Below are 22,263 nucleotides of genomic sequence, written 5' to 3' on the forward strand. Positions count from 1 at the left end.
GTCTGTTCCACAAGTTGTGAATGATTTTGATGAGTCTGGGTATGGTATGTGAGTACCTGGATGGATGTTTCTCTTCCTGTCCTAGATATCTGAAAATGTAAGGAACAAGCCTAAAATTATGGAAATTCTTGGGAAATCAGTTTTCGTACTCTCTCTCATAATTCTACCCTCAGTATAAACTCCAGTTTTTACAGCTTTCTCTTAAAAGAAAGCCTAGAAGTGGAGTGGAAATGAATAAAGACCTTGTCATAGTGAGCCCTGAAGAAATGTTTATGGAATGAATCAGCAAAAGCATGAATGACCCCAGCTTGAAATGCTAGTTTCTGAAGGCTTTTTTATTTTTATTTATTTACTTATTCATTGTGGTGCTGGGGGTTGAACACAAGGCCTCGTGCATGCTTGGCAAGCATTCCATCACTGAGCTATACCACCAGGCCCCAAATAGAATATTGTACAATTTTAGGATTTCTCTCTCCTTTCCTCTTCCTAACACTATTCTGGATCTCTAAACCATGTACTTGTGAGGGACTGGACTCACCAACAGGTCCAAGAGCACACTCTCATGGACTTCACCCAATCGGTATATCCCATCTACCTGGCCTTCATGATTGGTTTAGGATGAGCACAATACAAAGGTCAGGGCTGTGTGAGCCAATGAGATTACATTCAGAAGTTTTGTTTAAACTATTGTATTGGTTAGGGCTCTGTAGAGGGGCATAACCAATAGGGGAAAATATATACATAATTATGCAAGGCTATTTATTAGAAACGCTTACAGGAGCAGACACAGGATGTTTCACAATGGCCATTTGCATACAGGAGAACCAGAAGATCCAGTAGCTCTTCAGTCCAAGAAGCTGGAAGCTGTAGAACAAGAGGGATCAAGAATCCAGTGCCGAGGCTGAGCATGTGGTGCAAGCCTTTAATCCCAGCACTCGGGAGGCTCAGACACAAGGATTGCCATGAATTCGAGGCTAGCCTAGGCTACATAGTGAGTTTAAGACCAGCCTAGAACACATAAAGAGATCCTGTCTCAAAAAAACAAACAAGCAAACAGAAAAACAAATAAAAACAAAACAAAAAAAGAATGCAGTGCCAGTTCCAGGCTGAAGGCCTGGAAACTCCCTGAAGAGCTGCTGGTGTGAGTCCACATTGAAAGGCTGAAGAAGCTGGAGTCCGATGTCCACAGGTGATGGCAGAACCAAAAGATGCACCTGTTCAAGCAGAACCCAGCTCAAAAGGGGCTGACTTCCTCCTTTACATTCCTTCTGGGATGCAAGCCATGTGGTGATACCACAGTTAGATTGAGTCTTCCCACCCCAGATTGCTGGATTACAGGCCAGTTCTCTTTGGAAACACCCACCCCCACATGTACCCAGATATATACTTTACTAATCTCCTAGCCATCTCTAAATCCAGCCAAGTTGACAATCAAGATTGTCACAGCTATTGATGATGCAGAGTCTTTTATTCTTAACTGAACCTGGAAGCATTAGGGCCCACAAGCTTCCTGAAATAAACCCTGAGGTAATAGAACCAATCAATGGACAACAACAATGTGCACCTGTAAATTCTCCTTGTCAGGCCTGGCCTAAACCAACAGGACCAAGCAAACAGCCTGCTTTGAGCAAACACCAGCTTCTTAGTAAATAGGACAAATGGACTCAAAACAAAGTATACAACCCCCCTGGCGCCGAGAAGTCCAGTGATTGTCTACACACCTGAGTAGACCGTCCTTAGGCATCCAAGTCATAAGCATTCTTTATGGCTTATTTCCTTCCCCAAAATCTATATACGTATAGTTTTCCCTCCCTGTTGGCTGCTAGACTCTTCCTGATTTTAGTCCCTACTTTTAGTCCCTAGTCACTGGAATAAACTTTTCTTTTCCTCACAACAAGAAAGCCTCTTTTAAACGGGTGGATTCAAGTGCACTGTCTAAAACATTCCTTATTGTTTAAGTCAACTTATCTTTGATCCCTGTTTCTTCCCAGAGAAAGATCATTAATACAAGCTTATGAGATTTTCAAGAAAGTGAAGCACAATATGTATTTACAGAGATTTCCTAACTCTCAAACTAACATTTAAGCAAAAGACAATTTTCCTCATAATATCCTCAGTAAGGTAAAGCATGTACTTATACAAGTGCATTGGAGATAATAAATTTGTACAAAAGTAGTTAAGCTATAGTCTTACACCAAGTCAACAGCAACACAATCATCAGAACCAAGGAACTTGAATTCCCACGCCCCTGGAAACATTATCAAGTCTCTTAGGAAATAATATTGAGATATTGCCTAAAGTGACATTTAAATCCAACCTCATGTTCCTCTTAGTAAGATTGTGACCGTTCCTGCTTAAAAGGACATAGTAGCTTCTCTGACACATTTTTTTTAAACTAAAAACAAAACATCAAACTGAAAGGAAAAGGTACTCTTTAAATAATATTAGGTCAATTATTTACCAGGAAAACAAGGTAACACAACCCTGGCAACTAAGACATTGGATTCAAGCTTTGAATTTTTCCAACGTTGCTCTAGGACTGCTGTAGCAAACTCACTGGAAGCCCATGACTTATAGAATAAACGGAATTGAGACTGGATCACTATTTAAGAGATAGCTTTTGTTCAAATAAAGACAGAATACAAAAAAGGCCTATCCTTTTTTTTCCAATACTAGAGACTTCTTAGTGATATCAGGGCTTCACTCTTCCTAGGCAAGCCCTCTGTCACTGAGCTACATTTCTGTCACTCTTTCTTTTTTTTTTTTAATTAGCACATAGTAATGATACATAGTTATGGGTTTCATTGTGGTATTTTCATACATGTATATGTTACTTTAATCATATCCATCTCGCATTTTCCCTCCTTCCCTTCCCTTCTCCCCTCCTGCTGCCCCTCATCCTCTTCTTTACCCAGCCCTGTTCTTAATTTTATTTTGAGATGAGGTCTCACTAAGTTGCCCAAGCTGGTCTTGAACTTCTGGTTTTCCTGCCTCAGGTCCTATGCTTCCTTTAGCCCACATTTTCTTATCCATAAAAGGGTGCCTTCAATATCAGGATATGGAAAATATTTTATTTACCTTCACTAGTCCTGATGTCTGAGTGGCAACATTTTTTTTCACTTATAGAATATCCAGGGAACCATGATTTTCCAAGTTTACAGAAATATGTTTTAGTTGGATGTAGTGGCACACAGATGCAATCCCAGCTACTGAGGAGGCTGAGGCAAGAAGATTGCAAGTTCGAGGACAGCCTGTGAAACTTAGTGAGACTCTGCCTCAAAATTAAAATTTTAAAAAGGGGCTGGGGAATTGAGTTCAGTGGTAGAGTGCTTTCCCAACTTGCCAAGACCCTCAGTTTGATCCCCTACATAACAAAAAACTCATTGGAAACTGATTGCTTAATCCCTTCTAGGATTGAAAATAGTTTTGTGTTTTTGATCAAACTCTGTGGGGTTAAAAAATTTTTTAGTTAAATGGAAAAATCAATATAAGAAACTAAATATATGGTGCATAACTGGTCATAACTGTCATTTTGGCTTCATTTATCATTTTTTTAAAGTATAAAGAGCATATATTAATTTGAACCATATGAAATTGCTGTCTTCATAGGTCAAAATTTCATTTGGTTCCACTTAATTCCTCGTAACTATTTAAATGCTAGTTCTTACCTTGTTACTAAAAATCTTAAAGCTTCCTTTAAAGAGGAAAAAATGAAAGTCAGCAATTGTGGGGCTCAGTGTTTGTAATGGGAGCAGCCAGTTGTACTAACTGCATTTTCCCAACCATTTAATTGAAACTATCAAAGTAGTACAACATGTATATATTTTTAATGTTTTTTTCCTTTTTTGTCTAAAAACTATTAACTCCCTGCCACGATAAATGAACTATTTATGTACTATGCCCTCCTTTTTCCTGCATTTATGTTTTGTTAGTCATAGTATTATTTTGTTTTTCTATTGGTTGCATTTATAACATCAAAGAACATAAATTCTATCTCTGCCATCATTTAATAGTATCATTTAATAGCATCTGTTAAATCTACATTATGTTCAAAAAAGAAATGAACATTTCTACATTTCCCTTGACCTTTATGTTACGGCCTTCTGCTAGAAACTTGCTTGCCAGCCTTTGGCATTAGAGGGAAATGGTAGAACCTTCAGAGGTGGAGCCTAGTGAAAGAAAGTTAAGTCACTGGGCAGGGGATGCCCTTGAATATTGGAACTCTGTTCTTTTCTCACCCCATCTTTTTTTTTTTTTTTTTTTTTTTTTTGGTACTGGGGATCAAACTTGGGTTCTTGCGCTTGGGAGGTAAGGCAAGTGACAGAACTACTGAGCTAAATCCCCGGCCTCACCCCATCTTTTTTGTTTTTGCTTTCTGGCCACCATGAGGTGAGCAGCCTCCTTCCTCACATGCTTCTGTCAATGCACTACCTTGCCACAGGCCCAAAAGTAAATAAGCTAACCATGGACTGAGACCTCAGAAACCATAAGCCAAAATAAATCTTTTTACCTTTTAAGGTAATTATCTCAAGCATTTTGTCACAGTGATGAAAAGCTAACACACTTTTTCCTTGACTCTTCCACTTCTCTATAAACCCTTTGACTTTAGTCAGCTCCACCATTAACTTTATATCACCAGAGTTATAAGATGTTTATGTTTTGTTCTATAGCTGGTCATTCATTCAGTTGGCCCTAAGTATTAGAAAAAAAAATCAGTAAACTGCAATTCCCATACAGTCTTTGAATGATGTAAATAGTATTCACCAGGGAACAAGTGCATACAATAGAATGGAAAAGTCAAACCTCTATCACTAACCCTTACCACTAGAATGAGGGTGCTCCAAATATCAAAGTCAATTACATTTTCAAACACACTATTAGTTGCTTAGCACAATGCCACATTTTAGTTTGCTTTCCAAATAGAAAACAGTAAAACTGTTCTCTGTTGTTTTTATGTCATCTGCACTCTCTCCTGTTTCTCCATTGACTCCAACCAGTCTTATGTTATTCTTCTTTGCATCATCTAGAAGCTGCTGGATTGATTTCTCGTGGTGCCTTAGAATTTTAAAGCAATTTTTCTTTTCCTGGTCACTAATTGCAATCTTATCTTCTATATCTGAAATTCTGTCCTCACAGTGGCTCATTCTGCTGTGTAGACTTTCAATGGAGTTTTTAATCTCCTGGAAATCTGTTTGCATCTTTTTATGGATTCCATTTGTTTCCTATGTTGGGATTCCATCATGTTCCTCAGCTCCTCTATTTTTTTTTTATCTGTGTCCTCTCTAGATTTATTAATCATGTCTTGCACAATGAGCACAATCTCTGCTGTTATCTGAGAAATTATTTCTGATTTCATTTTTTTCAGCTCCTCTTTTGTTGCCAATTCAGGGAGTCCAGGTGGTTGAGTATCAGACTGTTCCATCTCATTTCCCTTTGGGGTTGCTGTAGGTGATCTGGGAGTCTGGTTTTGAGACTTGATTATGTGTCTTCTCATTTCGATGGGGGTGGGGGGAGTGCGGCTGCTGGCGCCGGCGCGTCTCACCTCCTCTGTGCTGGGAGCGGTGGTACGGTGGCCTGGAAGCCTCCTCCTCTGCCTGTTCTCTGTTGTTTTTAATTTCTTTCCCTTTTCTTTCCCAATCAAAGCACATACCTTTTTCACTGTAATACTGAAATTTATCCTTTTTTTTTTTTTTTAAATCAGGAATCAAACTCAGGGCCTTGCACTTGCTGGGCAGATGCTGTGCCACTGAGCTACATCCTCAGCCCTCCATATCTTCATTTTACTCTCTGTGGCACAGAACCCGCTTTTAGCTTAAGACATTCTTCTCTGGTGGAAACCAGTTGCTCATTTGGCCTGCTGTCCAGCACTTCACTGCACTCCTGGGTCCTAACTAATGTTTCTTGGATCCTGAGTTTTCCTTTCTTGAGTTCCTTTTGCTCTTTACTGGTCCATCCTTAACTTTATTTTTCAGAAGAATTTGTGAGAGATAGACTTTCTGAGTCCTGACATTTCTGAACATCTCCTCATTGTTCTTTCATAGCCAAGTGATAATTTGGTTGAGTATGGTATTCTGACCCTCAGAATTTTGAAGGCAGTGTTCTATTGTCTTCTAATCCTGAGCGTTAGTGACGGGAAGAGTGGTGCTGATCAGACTTTGTTTGTTATAATTGACTGTTCTCTGGAAGCTTTTAGGATCTCCTCAGTACTATAAAAATTTCACTCTTTGAATCTGAAAACACCTATCCTTTCCTTACCTGTAGGAATTTTATTCTGTTATTTCTCTCATATTCTTCTCTGCATTTTCTTATATTCTTTTAGAATTATTAGTTGAATATTGTTCTTCTTGAATTGTCTATGTCTTTGGACTTCTAAAAGTAGTGCTTTTCCTCTTTTTGTTTTACACTTTAGGAAGTCCATTGAACTTTCATTCAGCCTTAAGGCTGATTTTTAAAATTTTTTTAAAAATTCAAATGACCCTTTCTTGTCTGATCTCTCCTAAGTTGTGTATATGAACTTGTTCCTGTTTTATGGATCAATAGCCCCTCAAATTTTCCCAAGGTCACTAAATGGAAATATTTTTATAAACTGCCTTATGTTCCCAGAATTATCTGGTTTCCACGTGGTGGGATCCGCTTTTTTTCTTATTAAATTTATACTTTCTTCTGATTATTTTTCAACTAAGGGAACCAGAAAAATGTACATCAGAAGGGAATGGAATCAATATGAGAAAATGAAAAAATGGAAACAAAGTCTTTGTAAATAGGGAGGGATGAAGAAGTTGAAGGGAGGGCAGGGGAAGGGGGAAAAAATAGGAACCAAGAAAGATTATGTAAAGGTGCAAATTTCCAATGATGAATGTAACTGTATTGTATACCTAAAATGTATCAATAGAATTAATTTTAAAAAATAAAGGAATACTACATTAAGAGAAAGAAAACCAAAAAATAAAAAAATAAAAGAGAAAAAAAAATGTGCATCAAGCAAGTTGCCTATCCTTTGCTGCGTTTTTTTTTTTTTCCCAGTTCTGAGAATCAAACTCAGGCCTTGTCTATGCTAGACAAGCACTCTACCAATGAGCTACATCCACAGCCCTGCCCCAATTCTAAAAAACAACCTTTTCTGGAAATTTTCCAGTAAATACAAAGTAGACAAAGTATAGAAAAGACTCTATATATCCATTACCCTGCTTCAATAAATCAGCATTCTGCCATTCTTATTTTACCTATACCTCTACTGCCACAAATTTTTATAAGCAAATTATTAAGCAATCTTTTCACACTGGTCAAATGAGTTGGTCATTTGAATTTTTCATTTATTAAATTATTATGTTAGATTATATCATAAACTTTTTTTGAGACATAGTCTCAGCATGTTGCCCAGCCTGGCCTTGAACTTGCAGTCTCCTCATCTCAGTCTCCCTAATAGCTGGGATTGTAGACATGCTCCGTCACTCCTGGCTCACATCATACACTTTATTTGAGTAATTTATAAAAAACAGAGGTTTAGGGTGGAGGATTTAGATCAGTGGTGCCACGCCTGCCTTGCAGGCACAAGGTCCTGAGTTCAATCCCCGGTATGGGGGTGGGGGGTGACAGAGATTTATTTACTCATGTTCTGGTAGTTCAAGAGCATGGGACCAGGATTTTCTTGGCTCTTGTGAGAGTATCTGGCTGCATCACAACATGATGGAGAAGCAGAAAGGGTACTGGCCCCACATAGAAGGGGCCAACGACATGGGATAGCCTTGCTTTCTAACAGCCCCTCCTAGAAAAGAACTAAGTTGGTTCTTGGTCAATCCCTTCTGAGGGCCATACCCCCATGACCTAGGGCCACTTCATTGCTATTCAGTTTTGGTTTTTGCACTGCTGGGGAGCAACCCAGGACCTCACACATGCCAGGCAGGCACCTTACTACTGAGCTACATCCCCACCCTTAGGCTCTACTTCTTCAACTCTGCCATATTAGGAACTAAGCTTCCAACATATGCACCTTTGGAACATCACACTTAAATCATAGTCAAACCATTGCAGTAATTGACAGTCTTTAAAATTTTAACAAATAACAACAGCTGCCATGTTACAGCCAACACAATTACAGCTGCTGCTTGTTGGGGTGGACTATATGTAGGGAAATCTTAGTATCTATACTCCCAGGGACAAATAATAGATGCGGTATCATTGTCATTTTTATAAGAACTGAAAGTTTTATAAGTTTTTTTCCTGTACACATGCTTCTAACATTCAGGAATGAAACTAAGAGTTTCAGTAAATTAAGACCCAACCAAGGGCCAGGGATTTAGCTCAGTAGCATTTGTGCCTGCCTGGCAAGTGAAAGGCCCTGAGTTTGATTCCCAGTAAGGGGGCCAGGGGTAGCCAACCTATCTTGCTTATGCCCATAGAAAGCAGGAAATGGGTTCTGGTATCTGGAGTGGGCACTCAGCAAGAGGCCCACAGTTGTGTCTCCTTCAGCCTCCCTTGCACTTTGTTGAGCTTCCCCAGAGGCTGGCACTGTTCACTGTGGGGGTAGTGTTGTTAATGCAGGCATTTAAATCCAGGTGCTGCTACTTGACAGCTTTTTGACCGCAAATGAGTTAGTGAATTTCTACAAACATCAGTTTTCTTTTGGGTTTTTTGGGTATTTTTTTGGTACCAGGGATTGAACTCAGGTCCTTGCACTTGTGCAGCAGGTGGCGAAACCACTGAGCTAAATCCCCGGCAACAAACATCAGTTTTCTTTTTTACAAAATTAGGGAAACAATACCTCCAGATTTGGGTTTTTATGACAATTACAAAATAAATCACACTAAGCAAGTAGTACAGGGTCTGGTCTTCAGTTATTTATAAATGATTCTTATTTCTGTGGGATTCATAAGTACCCTCTACAGGTAAGGTTGTTAGATTTAGTAAATAAGAATACAGGCCATTCAGTTAATTTGAGTTTCAAATATACAAAAATAGTTTTTGAGTAACCATCTCCCAAATATTACCTGCCATGTAACGTCATTATACTAAAAAAATTATCCATCATCTATCTAAAATACAAACTTAAGTAGGCATCTTCTGTTTTACCTGGCAAAGTGGCTTCTTTAAAAGGGGTAAGTTGGGTTTAGCAAAATAAACAGGGAATACAACTGTGATTACATTTGATATCTCATCTGCTTATATTCAGTAGGTCAATATCCGCCAATACAGTCAATATTTTCTCTTCCAGGTAGTGTTCAAGTGTACAGCCCCCATGTGGTTGGGATAGAATATAAACTTTTCACCAAATCGAAATCTATTGGATCTGGCTACTATCTGTGTGTTGTGTGATTATTTCACATTGTGCTTATTATTACTATACACAGAAAATAAGTAAAGCAAAGGAGTTTTATATTTCATTCCAACAGACTCTATATCTTCCCTCTTCCCTGAACTAAAAAGCTTGTAATCAATTTTACCAGTATTTTAGCTCATCTGCAATTTGTAGTTAATTTTTTTTTTTTTGAAACAAGGGCTTGCTATGTAGTTTGGGCTGGCCTTGAATTTGTGGCGATCCTCCTGCCTCAGCCTCCCGAGTGCTAAGAATACAGGTGTGCTGCCTGCTGCACAAGCGCAAGGACCGGAGTTCGATTCCCGGCACCAAAAAACAAGAATACAGGTATGCAAAAGCTATAGTTAATATTTGATGTAAAGGTTAACTTTCCATTCTTTAGTTCTGTTTCAAACTTGCCTATAATCTAAAGAAATGTATTCTAGTCTGCTTGAATGGTGTTTTGCTATTTCTAATATACATTTCGTGCCAAATTCTACAAAATATTTCTGCAGATCTTTTGGTGTTATTAGCTCAAAAGTAACTGGATTTTGGTTATCTTTTCTAAGTAATAATTATAAATTTAGTTTTCTTAAATGCAAAAAAAAGGTTGAAACTGCTCTTCCTCAGACAAAGGTCTACTATCTCAAATCTATAAAGAACTGAAAAAGATCAGACCTCCCAAATTTAAAGACCCAATCCGAAAATGGGCATCTGAAATGAACAGACATTTCTCAGACAAAGAAGGAGAAATAGCAAATAAATACATGAAAAAATGTTCAACATCACTGGTCATTTGAGAGATGCAAATGAAAACAACACTGAGGTTCCACCTCACTCCAGAAAGAATGGCTGCTATCATGAAATCAACCAATAACAAATGCTGGCGGGGCTGTGGGGAAAGAGGAACCCTGCTCCACTGCTGGTGGGAGTGTAGACTGGTGCAACCACTGTGGAAATCAGTATGGAGATACCTCAAAGAACTAGGACTAGAAGTCCCATTTGACCCCGCTATTCCACTGCTGGGGATCTTCCCCAAAGAATTAAAAGAATCATACCACAGTGATATATATGCGCCCATGTACATAGCAGCACAGTTTGTGATAGCTAAAACTTGGAAACAGCCCAAATGCCCATCAACTGGAGACTAGATAAAGAAAATGTGGTTTTTTTATAAAATGGAGTACTACTCAGCCATAAAAAATGAGAAATTAGAGACATTAATAGCTAAGTGGATGCACATTGAGATGATACTCTTAAGTGAAATAAATAGGACACACATGTATAAATACCAAATAGTTTCTCTGGTGTGAGAAACTGAAAGTGTAAATAAGGACTAAAATGTATAATAGGTAATGTGAAACAGGAAAAAAAGAGCCAAAGGGGAAGGAAGTGGGAGGGAGAGGGGAAAGGATAGAAGGGAATGGGATTAATATGAGAACATGGAAAAATAGGAACAAAATCTTTGTAAATAGGGAGGGATGGAGGGCTTGAAGGGAGGGCTGGGCAAGGGGGAAAAATAAGAACCAAGAGAGACTATGTAAAGGTGCAAATTTCCAATGATGAATGTCATTATATTGTATACCTAAAATGTACCAATGATTAGAATGAATAATCGATAATGCAAAATAGGAAGAAAAGGTCCAAAGGGGTAGGGGTAGTGGGAGGGGCAGGGGAAACGAAAGAAGGGAAAGAAAAAATGCTGAGAAATGGAAAAAATGGAAATAAAATCTTTGTAAATAGGGAAGGGTGGAGGGGGTGAAGGGAGGGCTAGGAATGGGGAAAAAAATAAGAACCAAGATGCATCATGTAAAGATACAGTTCCCAATGAGAAATGTAATTGTGTTGTACACCTACAATGTGCCAATAAAAGAATTTAATAAAGTGCAAAAAAAAGGGTAGCAAATAATTTCTTCACTAATGACTTTTACTTAACAGAGCCACTGCTTCGTTTCTTTTTTCAAAACAGAAAGAAAACCGCATCTTCTGCCCAAACCCTTTTTAAGTTTTTTATTCTGTTGCTTCAATCCGAGAACACTATTCAGCTCCACCTCCCACAGGAAAACGCTGCCCGCACCCTTGGCTCCGCCCGAAGGCAGCGCCACTACGATAGAAAAGAAGAAACCAGGTAACATTATTTAGGCATTGACACCAAACAAAGTACTGATTGCCTGTAGGTTAAGAATTGGGCCGGGGATTTAGCTCAGTGGTTTCGCCGCCTGCTGCGCAAGCGCAAGGACCCGACTTCAATCCCCAGTACCAAAAAAAAAAAAAAAAAAAAGGGAATTTCCGACCAAAAGGGGGGGGGGTGACTTTTAGTTGAGAGGACCTCTATGATTTCATTGATAAACTGACTCTGGAGAAAACCTATACTATCCTCCATTTCATTCATGGCAGCATATTTATGGTTTAAGATTTTTATTGGTACATGTATGCAGTGCATGATCACTTTCATCGTGAGCAGTTGGTACACGCACATAACGCATCTTAATTCTCTTTATTTCTTCCTCTCCCTTCCTTTCCCCCTACCTCCATCTCTTGGTGCCCTTCCCTTCCCATGAGCAAAAGACCTATCTTCTTGCTTCTTATTACTTATCCTTTATTTTGCTTTTTAATTATTAACACCGGCATATTCAGAATGGAATTCCCGTTGACCTAAGATTCCTGCTCTAAAAGGAGCCAGGGTGCAGGCAGCGTTGGAGCAGCAGGGCTCACGGCAGTGCTAATTCCCGAACGAGGTCCTCGCTGGGATCTCTTCGTGACGTCACAGATCTCCGGGAACGACGCCTGGAGACGGCTCAGAGGTGAGGTACCCTCTCGGTGAGGACGACTCCGGGTCTTTCCGTGCTGTCTCGGACCCTCGCCGCCGCAGACAGCAACTCCTCAGAGCCTGGTCCCCTGCGAGCGCTACCTGCGAAACGCGACGGACTGGGATACCGACCTCTCGCCGGTTACGGACTTGCTGTCAACTAAGCCCTTCGGATCTCTGAGCGCAGCTACGCGTCGCTCTTCCTTCCTCCTGCCAGCGCCGTGGGAGCCCGAGATCCTCCGAGCCGGACCCGGCCGGGCCGGGGCCGAGGGGCGGGGCGTGCGCGGCGCCGCGGGCTGCGCCCTGCCGCGGGCGGGAGGCAGAGGGGGCGGCGGCGGGGGCGGCAGAGCGGCGCGGGGATTGGCTGCGGCGGGCGGAGACGTCAAGGACCCGCGGCCCGAACGAGCGCCGGCTCAGCGCGGCTCAGTCGGCTGCAGTGTTCCCGGTGAGGAGGAGGTGTTCTGGGCCGTTCCGCCCTCCGCCGCCGTCGCCGGGCTGCGCCGCTACCGCCGGGACGCTCCTCCGCACGCCTCGTCGCCCGCACGCCCACCATGACGAAGGGCGAGAAGAAGTCTTTCAACGAGAGCCTGGCTGAGTGGAAGCTCTTCTTGTACAACCCGACCACCCGAGAGTTCCTGGGGCGCACCGCCAAGAGCTGGGGTAAGCAGGCGGACGGCGGGTGGGCCCCTCGCGCTCTCAGGCGCGGGCGGAGGCCGAGCGCGCCCCCATTCATTGCTCGCGGCTCCGCCGAGGCGCGGTGTCCGCGGGCGGCCCCGGCCTGTCTCCTTCCTCCGCCCGGGTGGGCGCACGTGCTGCCCGGGCCGGAAGCCGGTCCTCGCCGGCCGAGCCCCGGGCGTGCGGGCCGAGCCCCGGGCGGCCTCCTTTGTACGGAGCGCGCCCGCTGCCGAGAGGAAATTTCCACTCCCGCCGCTATCTTGTGACTCCACGCCGCCTCCCCAGCCAGTCGGAGAGCGCGAGCGATTGTCGCGAGCGAGTGTGGGTCGCGGGGACGTGTGCCTGCGAGGTGAACACAGAAGCACATTGTGTACGAAAATGCACTTGAACTCGAGAAAAGGCCCCTAAAAAGGTGGTGCCTCCTCTTTTAATTGCCGCGGGTTGTCTTCCTTACAAACTTGCTTCTTTGGAGAAAAGTAAATCCTGTCTGAGCAGCACCCTCCACCTTCAAAACATGTGAATGATGGTTCTGTATTAGCAGCTTGTTTCTGCATGAACTCTTTGTTTTAAAAGAAATATTTAATCCCGTCACTACTTGTTGTAGTGATGTTTTAGGGTGCGGTTTTTGTTCGAAAAATTACATTACAGTATGAGGATGGACAAGTGTATTTTATTTTCACTTTTACACTTAAGTAAACTAATTTTTTTTTGTCCTTTTGAAAAATGTTCTGTTAGTGGATCTTGACCTTTTTTTACTGAGTGGGAATAAATTTCCCAAGTTGAGAGCTATTGGTGCACGACATTTTTAAGAGAAGCATAAAGAGAATAAATGAGGTATGACTCAGAAAATAAACTTGTCGCTGAGTGAAATGGGCTCCTCCAGGCTGCAAAGGCGACTTGAAGACTTATCAAGCTGAAAGGGACCAACCTCGAGTTCAGAGATGAGAAAAATGAGACCCAGAGAGGTTGTGCTTTTGCTTGTGTAAAATTACATATTCCATATAGCCAAGAAAAGAACCCAGTTCTCCTTTAATCCTAGTCCAGCGGTTGTATTATTTTATGGATGCCTTGCCTAACTGCATGGTAATCACTCATGATTTTTGTTTAAATTGCTGTCTTCTTTTGGGAACACACTAGTGTGATGAACAGATCCTATATCCAGAGTTGGATGAAAAAAAAATGATGAGCACTTCTAAGACCTAAGTTGGTTTTCTATTTTTTTTTTTTTTTTGGTACCGGGAATTGAACTCAGGTCCTTGTGCTTGTGAGGCAGGCGCTGGAACCACTGAGCTAAATCCCCAGCCCAGTTGTTTTTCTTTTTAATTTTTTTGAGACAAGGTCTTGTTATGTAGTTCAGGCTGGTCTTGAACTCACTGTGTAAATCATTCTGGCCTCAGGTGACCTTCCTGCTTCAGCCTCCCAAATTTCTGGAACTGCAGGTATTTGCCACTATGGCTGGCTCCTAAGATTTAATTCCTCTCTTCTAGCGTGTACTGTTTAAGAAATTTTGAGTGGTGGGGAGATACTAATTTTTATAGGTTACTTTTCCCATCATTTCTCCCTTTCTCAGTGCCGTCTTATTTCTAGCATTGAGTAGCTTCATTTTGTTAGAATGACTTTTCTTAATACAGATAGTGCCCTTTAACCTTTATATTGTATAATCTTGGGGTAGAGACTTTCTTGGGGATAGGCATTTAAATAGATAACATGTTTAAATTATCAAAGTACAGGAGGTGTAGTAGCACATACAAATTAAGTTGGGATTAGTTTTATAAGGATTAAGGCAAGACTTTTTTCAGAATCAGTATTATTCCTTTCAACAAGTAGTAAATCTCTGTTCATTTTACTAATGGTAAGCCAGCATAGAATGGTATAAATAGCTGAAAATTATCTCTGCTCCTGTCCCAACACAAGTATGTCTCTTAGGATATATGGGTGAGGGGAGAGGAAGCTGCAATCCATCATCCCTGGAGCGTGGCTGGACTTGCCTAGAGAAGGGATAATAAACTAGTATACAAGAATATGAGTGCTAATTCTCACAAAGGCAAGCTCAGTTTGGAGAGCTGAGTTCCTGTGAGGCTGTCTGCCAGGAGAGGTGCCCTTTAATTCCCAGAGAGGCCCGTGTGGGCCAGTTGCCTGATTTCATCACTGGCCTTCGAGTATATATATCTTTCCTGAGATGGTGTAACATTTATTTTTTTTTAACTAAGAGAGCTCATACAGTATAACCTTCTTAGTGTACTGTGAGTCTCTTCTCTTGTTAATAAAGATCTATATCAGCATTTTTACTGACCTTTTTAAGCTGACAGATATCTCATTCTATAGTTAAATGTGCTGTGATCTTTTTTTTTCTTTCATTATTGTGTGTACTGCTGCTCTTCCTATTCCCTTCCCTGTGGCATGTACATTTTTGCACATTTCCTTGGGATATGTTTGTACTGGTGGAATTTCCAGCCCATTCTTGTATACTATTTTATTTTATTTTTTGTTTTTTGCAACAGGGTCTTACTATGTAGTTCAGGCTGGCCTTGAACTCAGTGTAGCCCAAGCTGGCCTTGAATTCATAGCAATCCTCCTGCCTCAGCCTCCTGAGTTCTGGGATAACCAACCATGCACATACCTGACTTCTTACATACCTTCTATATTTTGAAAAATTTGTTGTAATGCCTTCCTGAAAGTTTCTGTCAATTTACACTCCCACCAAGTGTATTCAGTTGTGATGTCTTATACCTTCACCAATCTTGAAGCTATTGTCTTTTTTTTTTTAGACAGGGCCTTGCTTTGAGGTTCAGGCTGGTCTGGAACTCTGCAGCAGTCCTCCTGTTCAGCCTCCCAAGTGCTGGGATTACAGGCATGGTGGTGCTTTTTCTGATTTTGAGACAAGGTTTCACTATGTAGTTCAGGCTGGCCTTGAATTTACTGTGTAGCCCAGGCTGGCCTCAAACTCCCAGTGATCCTTCTGCCTCAGCCCCCCAGGTGCTGGGATTACAGGCATGTGCCACCGTGCCTGGTTTAATTTTACCTGTCTTCGAGTTTATAAGTGGTGGGAAGAAAAAAAATCTTTTTTTAACCTTGTAAAGTTGCTGGCTCTGCTGGTGTGTAAAGTCAAGTCTTCTAATCCTAGAGTTTTATAGACATTCATTCATGATGTTTCCTGGGTATAGTTTTTACATTTACTTCTGTACACTTAAATGTATGTCTGTCCACTTTTGCTCTGAGGTGTTTGTCGAGTGCATTAGATAAATAAAAAGCACACTTATTTAAAAAGTATTTTTGAGAGGGAATTAATGGCAATGTATCTTTTACTGTAATAAATATTTTATTTAAACATTAAGTTTTTAAAAACAATTCTACTATGAACATTTTGGGTAAAATAAAAGTATTGCATGGTTACGTCACATCACCTTATTGAAACAGCTTTATAAAGATTTTGAGTGACAACTGCTTGTATATTTGGCTAATGTCTTACATTTGGTTACATTAGTTTCAGAATGGTTGCATGCACATAAGTTGCCTCATTTGATTTCCACGAAGCCTCCTAAAGCAAGTGGGTGATCAGAGTAGTTAGAGTTGTTTCTCAAGCTGAGCAGTGATACATCAGTAATATATAGTTGACATTTGTTTATGACAACACAAGTCAAAATTTAGCACTTGGTGGCTGATATTACAAATATTAAGTAACTTCAGTGCATTAAATACAGTTAGAGTCAAAATAGCGTAAAAAGGTTAGATGATCATTTATTGTTACTTAGGATAGGTAGTGAGCTTTGTGTTGCAGTTAACATCTTGAAAAATGAAATGTAATAGTAAAATAAGGTTTTTCTACCTACTGTTTATTCTAAGGAAAAGAGTTGTTTCCTGAAATGTTTGTATATTTTATATATGCAGTTACCTTGATGTAAGAGACATTGCTTACCCTGACTCACAGTCAGAAAAGCTGGAATGCCATTAATGTAGCCAGTGCCCTCATGAGCCACACCGTAAGAAATGCATTTACATCAGGGTATCTGTATATTCAGCATAATAAGAAGATTGAAAATACAGATCTGATCTGATTTGCCAAAATTTACTGATTGAGTCACTGATAGAATCCTTGGGCCTTCAGACTCCACGCCTTTAAAAAAAAAACAAAAAACGGGGTCTCACTGGGTATTCCAGGAAGGCCTTGAACTCACTATGTAGCCCAGGCTGGCCTCGAACTCACATTGATCCTCTTCCCTCAGTTCTGGGATTACAGATGTGTACCACCATGCCTGGCTTTTTTTTTTTACTGTATCATAATGTGTTTTTTGCTTTTTTTTTTAGGTTTCATTATATTAAGGTTGTTTGTTGACATTAACTTAAAACTCAAGTTAGGGATTTCCAAGCATAGTCAGGATTCTGGACCAAAACTGTTAGCAACTATGTGTTGTTCACATGCCTTTTCTTTTATTATAGGTCCATGAAGTGCCATATTCTCAGTCACCTGCTCCTATTCTGGGTCATGCCTCAGTAAATGCTCTACTCTGGAGATCTGACTCCCATCCCATCTTGAGTGTCTTAACTATAGGGGAGAAGGCAAGTGTGTTTATTTTCCCAGTATCACATAGAGTATTTTTTGTTTGTTTCAGCTTTTTTTGGTTTTTGGTGGGGTTTTTTTGCAGTACTAAGAATCAAATAGGGATTCACACGTGCTAAGCAAGTGCCCTACCACTGAGCTACATCCCTGTCCTTTTATTTTTGAGACAGGTTCTAGCTGAGTTGCCCAGGCCAGCCTTAAACTTTTGATCCTCCTGCTTCAGCCTCCTAAATAGCTGGAATTACAGGCCTGTGACACCACTCCTGGCTGTTACATAGTATTGTAAGATGTGGTCTTAGTCCTGTGACTGTGACATTGATGAAACTTCACAAGAATGTGCACCTTTGGGAAAGTAACAGTACTTGCCTTACCTTGTGTGTAAGTTGTGCAGTAAATGCAGGCCAGTGGTGGGTGTGGCAGCACAGACCAGGGCAAGTACTGAGCCATCACCCAGCAGGAGCAAGACAGCAAGCACTTCCTGGATTGTCTAGGAAGTAGTCGTGTGGTAGAAGGTAGGGAAGGGGTAAGTTTATGAGTTGTGTTACAGGTGCCATTGTAATTATGGTAGTATGTGCTTTAGCAGTGTTAAAGAAGAAACTTCATCCTGCTCTCAAAGTACTTTGATGTTTATTTTTTGTGGTACTTTGGATTGAACTCAGGGCCTTCTCACTGAGCTATAACCCCAGCCCAGCCCTTCTTTAAATTTTGAGACAGGGTCTCTTAAGTTACCCATGCTGGGCTCAAACTTGCTACCTCCTGCCTCAGCATCCCATAGTGCTAGGATTACAGATGTATGTCTAGCTTGATTTTTTTTTTTTTTTGACTTTTGAATTTATACCTGTAGAGGGGCCGGGGATTCAGCTCAGTGGTGCCGTGCCTGCATTGCAAGTGCAAGGTCCTGAGTTCAATCCCCAGTACCGAAAAAAAAAGAATTTATACCTGTAGAGGTGTTTCTAAAAAGCTGTCTATGTATAATAACAACTTTTCCATGATTTATCATATTTGGTTAAAGACTGACTGTTTAACACTGATTATATAAATAGAAAAGCATTTAATTTTGAAAGATAAATTTATTATTTTCTAAATATCCATTCCTTGTGTTGAGCTTCAAATAAAATTATAATCTATAGCCATTTAGTATAATCATTAAGTTTTATCATGTAAATAAAATTTTAAGGCATGCATAAAGTTTTTAAGTACACAGCTGATTTTATCACTTAATGCTCAAGGAGAGTGGTTTTTACTCCTCTGCAGTTTTTTTTTTTCCGTGTACTGAGGATTCAACTCAGGACCTCTGCTTGCAAGGCAGGTTCAGTACCACTGATCTAAATCCCTGGCCCTCTGCCTTTTTCTTAGAGGCCAGTGTGTGGGGCAGGGGCATCCGTAGGGCTCTTCATCACCTTTGTGGTGACTTTCCACACTTTGTACTTGAAGTTTCTGTTCCAGCGGCTTGAGTTGCTGTCTGTTGGGACTCCCAAACCTATGTGACTGTTCATATGACTTTTATTATTGTTACCAGCTGCCTATCAAAATTCTTCAGTTGGACCTTTCTTAGGTACCACTTCTTGTCTCTGTTGCCCTCGGGCTTCGTAGCAAGGCGTGCAAATTCTTTATAATCTCACTGGCTTGCCTGGCTTAGTGGTGCATGCCTGTAATCCTAGTATTTGGGAGGCTGAGACAATTGGATCACTGTGAGTTTGAGCCCAGCCTAGGCTACACAGTGAGTTTAAGGCCAACCTGAATTAGATATTGAGAACCTGTCTCAAAAAAGAAAAATCTTACTGGCTTATTTCTCTCCTGTCACCTGTCTCTATCATTCTATGTAATTCTTTTCTTCCCTTTCTGGGCCTCTCTTTTTTTTTTTTTTGGTACTGGGGATCGAACTCAGGACCTTGTGCTTTCGAGGCAAATGGCAGAACCACTGAGGTAAATCTCCGGTCCCAGGGCCTCTCTTTTGATTATTCCACCTTGGGCTAGCTACTTAGATGTCAGCTTTGATAGCCTGATCTTCGGAAAACGTCTTTGAATTCCTCTTTGCCTTAAGCCTGGGTGATGTGTTCCTATGTATCCCATAACACCTTTTCCTCTTAGGGCCTTGGTCACATTTTATATGTTATTGTAACTGCCAGTTTACTGGACTGTAAGCTGCTTCTGGTGTTTTGTTTTTTCAGTGTTGAACATGGAACCCTACCACCAAACTACACTCCCAGCCCTGCTAATCAGCTTTTTATATGTTTTACTCATCTTTGATTTTGTAACACTACCCTTTCCTGACACTTAGTAGAAATGTAAAAAAATTGGTTGAATGAATGAGAAGTATGAAATATTCCCCACATAGTCTTCTGCAATATTGCTTTTAATGTCCTCAGTGTTTTATGATGTTAGTGTACCATATAATCATTCTCCCAGTGTTTGGATAGTTTCCACCCTTTTTTGCTACATATTGATGGTTTTCATAAAAGTTTGGTGTTAAAAGAAGCTTAGTGCTTGCCTAGCATGTATAGAGCCTTAGGTTCAGTCACCAGCATGGGAGTGGGAGTGGTGAGGAGGGTATTGGAGTTTATTCCACTTAACTCATTACAGAGAGACTCAGGTGAATTTGTGGCATGTCTGAATTGTGTATCTGTTAAGACTAAAAAAAACCCGGCGTTTTTATCCATGTCTTCTGCTTTCTGCTTTTTTGCTCTTTTCAGCATCTTTTTTGAAAACTTTATAAAGTCTTTTTTTCTCCCTTAAGTTACCTACTCTCATATTCAGTGAGGATTTATCTAATGTCTTTCTCTCCACTACAGGGAGAAATAATTCTGAAAAGATTCCTTAAAACTTTTCACATACCTGTTGAAACTTTTGTTTCTGAGACATAGGTAGAACTAGCTGTCATTTGTGACTTCCTCTTAATACTTTGCTGGCAACATGGTAAAGTACAGCTTTGGAAACTGACCTTCCAAGGCATGGACTATTTTTCTTGTGGTTTTTAGCTGGTTTTCAGTATCTGGCCCATAAAAAGTGACCCTACAGTCTTGCCCCAACTCTGTACTTCTCTAACCATTCCTTTCCTAGTCTCTTCCTGTTTTTTCTTGTTTCCTAAATGTATATTTCCCAGGTGCTATCTTTGACCTTATTTTGTCCATCTTTCCTGGCAGTCTTTTAAAACAGTTGTAAAGATCATTCACAACTTTTGCTTCTTGGCTGACATCTCAGATGCTAAGTCCCTGTACTTGCTTCCTGCATATCCCACAACCTTGAGAGAGTAAGGCTTAGATGGCTTCACTAATTCTATAACTCCAATACCATATACATCACATGGTAAACAGAGCTTATTCTACTTCCTTCATGGAAGTTCTGGATTGCTCTTATATTTCCAATTTTTAGCAGTTTCACCATCCTTTTCTAGGTTTGGGTTGTCACCCTGGCCATACTGTGCCAGTTTTGCTTCCAAACATCTCTTAAGTGTGTGTGGCCCTTTCAGTGGCCTCCCTCCCTCATCTTGTGAAAGTGTTTAAAGAACACCACGATGCTCATTTTTTTCCTAGCTTCATCTAGCCACCTGTTTAAAATATCATATTCCTAGCACTCACATTAACCCTGTCCCCATTTTACCAGCATCTACAGTGCCTTTCTTATAAATTCTTTGATTAAAAAACTTAAAACAGGGCCGGGGATTTAGCTCAGTGGTTCCGCCGCCTGCCTTGCAAGTGCAAGGTCCCGAGTTCAATCCCCAGTACCAAAAAAAAAAATTCTCCCTGTAAAAAACTTAAAACATCAGATGAAGATTTTTTGTAATTTTTTTCAAAGTTGTTCCAAATACAAATAGATAATTGGCTTTCCAACTTTTATCTGGTGCCTTTTAAAAAATATAATGTCATATTGATGACTCTGAGGAAGGTGGGCTCTCAACTCCTCATGTAGCTCTAGGAAGAGCCAGACAATTTCTTGGAATCATTGTGACCTAAACTGGCGTAACCTCACTGCTGTCATTATATCTAAGGCTGCAGCTATTCCCTAAACCCCAAACCATGTTTGGATCCCCACTGCTCTCAGAAAGTTTATTTAAGTTCATGTAGCTTGGCATTCCAGTAATGCCTAAATCTTTGTATCCCTATTTGCCTGCCTGTGTGTGTACGTGCAGGATTTACATCTGCATTTTATTTCCCTAGAGCATTGCACTGATAGCATTGCTATTTTTCTGACGAACAAATTGTCAGCTAATTAATTTCAGCTTATGATTCATCTGGTCATTGGGTTAAGTTGAGAGTATTGTAAGTTACTGGCTTAACTCCATCCACACTGAAAGTTTTATTTATCAAGATTATTGTACAGGAAGGCATAATTCCATTACTCAGGTCACTGTGACTCTGTTCCATTAAATTTGCTTCATTTTGAAGTTTCCAGATAGAGCACCATAGTAAAACCGCACATACATATTTTTACTTGATACATCATAGAAATCCACTAACAATGCCCCGAGATGAAGAGCAGGCTGGGACTCAGAATATAGGCTTAAATTCTATTTCCACACCTACATCTAAGCTTAGATAATTCACTTAAAATCTCTCAGCCTTAGTTTCCTCCATAAGAGAGGAAAGTTGTATGTAGTTTTGAGTCTCACTTTGGAATTAAAAACAAAGCCTATATAGGGCTGAGGATCTAGCTCAGTTGTTCCGCTGCCTGCCTTGCAAACACAAGGTCCAGAGTTCGATCCCCCATACCAAAAAACAAAGCCTGTATAAATGTTTTAGAATAGGAGGCAGCAAACTTTAAAGGCCCATGTAAGTATTTTAGGTTTTGCTGGCCACATGGTACCTGTTGCAGTTTCTTAACTCTGCTATTAAAAGTAGCAATAGAGGGGCCAGGGATTTACCTCAATGGCACCGCGCCTGCCTCACAAGCACAAGGTTCTGAGTCCAATCTCCGGGAACAGAAAAAAAA

General features: G+C 40.6%; 1 protein-coding gene across 6 annotated transcripts in view; it reads left to right on the top strand.

Annotated features, from left to right (window-relative positions):
- Nucleotides 1-12,387: 12,387 nt before the first annotated feature.
- The window catches only part of Atp1b3 (ATPase Na+/K+ transporting subunit beta 3), a 33,809-nt gene continuing 23,933 nt past the window's right edge, over nt 12,388-22,263 (top strand). For 2 of the 6 annotated variants that reach the window (XM_087186277.1, XM_087186278.1), the window contains exons 1-2: nt 12,482-12,761; nt 17,214-17,333. Coding sequence is in view for 2 of the 6 variants with exons in the window: in XM_004834365.3 (XP_004834422.1) it covers nt 12,653-12,761 (109 nt within the window). In the remaining 4 variants the exon portion in view is untranslated. Of the gene's footprint in view, nt 12,762-17,213; nt 17,334-22,263 lie in introns of all 6 variants that reach the window. The other 4 variants (XR_015440837.1, XM_087186275.1, XM_004834366.3 and 1 more) reach the window with 3 other exon arrangements.

Source organism: Heterocephalus glaber, unplaced genomic scaffold (genome assembly GCF_053883595.1).
Source record: "Heterocephalus glaber isolate CG9 unplaced genomic scaffold, H.glaber_assembly_v1.0 deba00001504, whole genome shotgun sequence".
Taxonomy (NCBI): Eukaryota; Metazoa; Chordata; class Mammalia; order Rodentia; family Bathyergidae; genus Heterocephalus; species Heterocephalus glaber.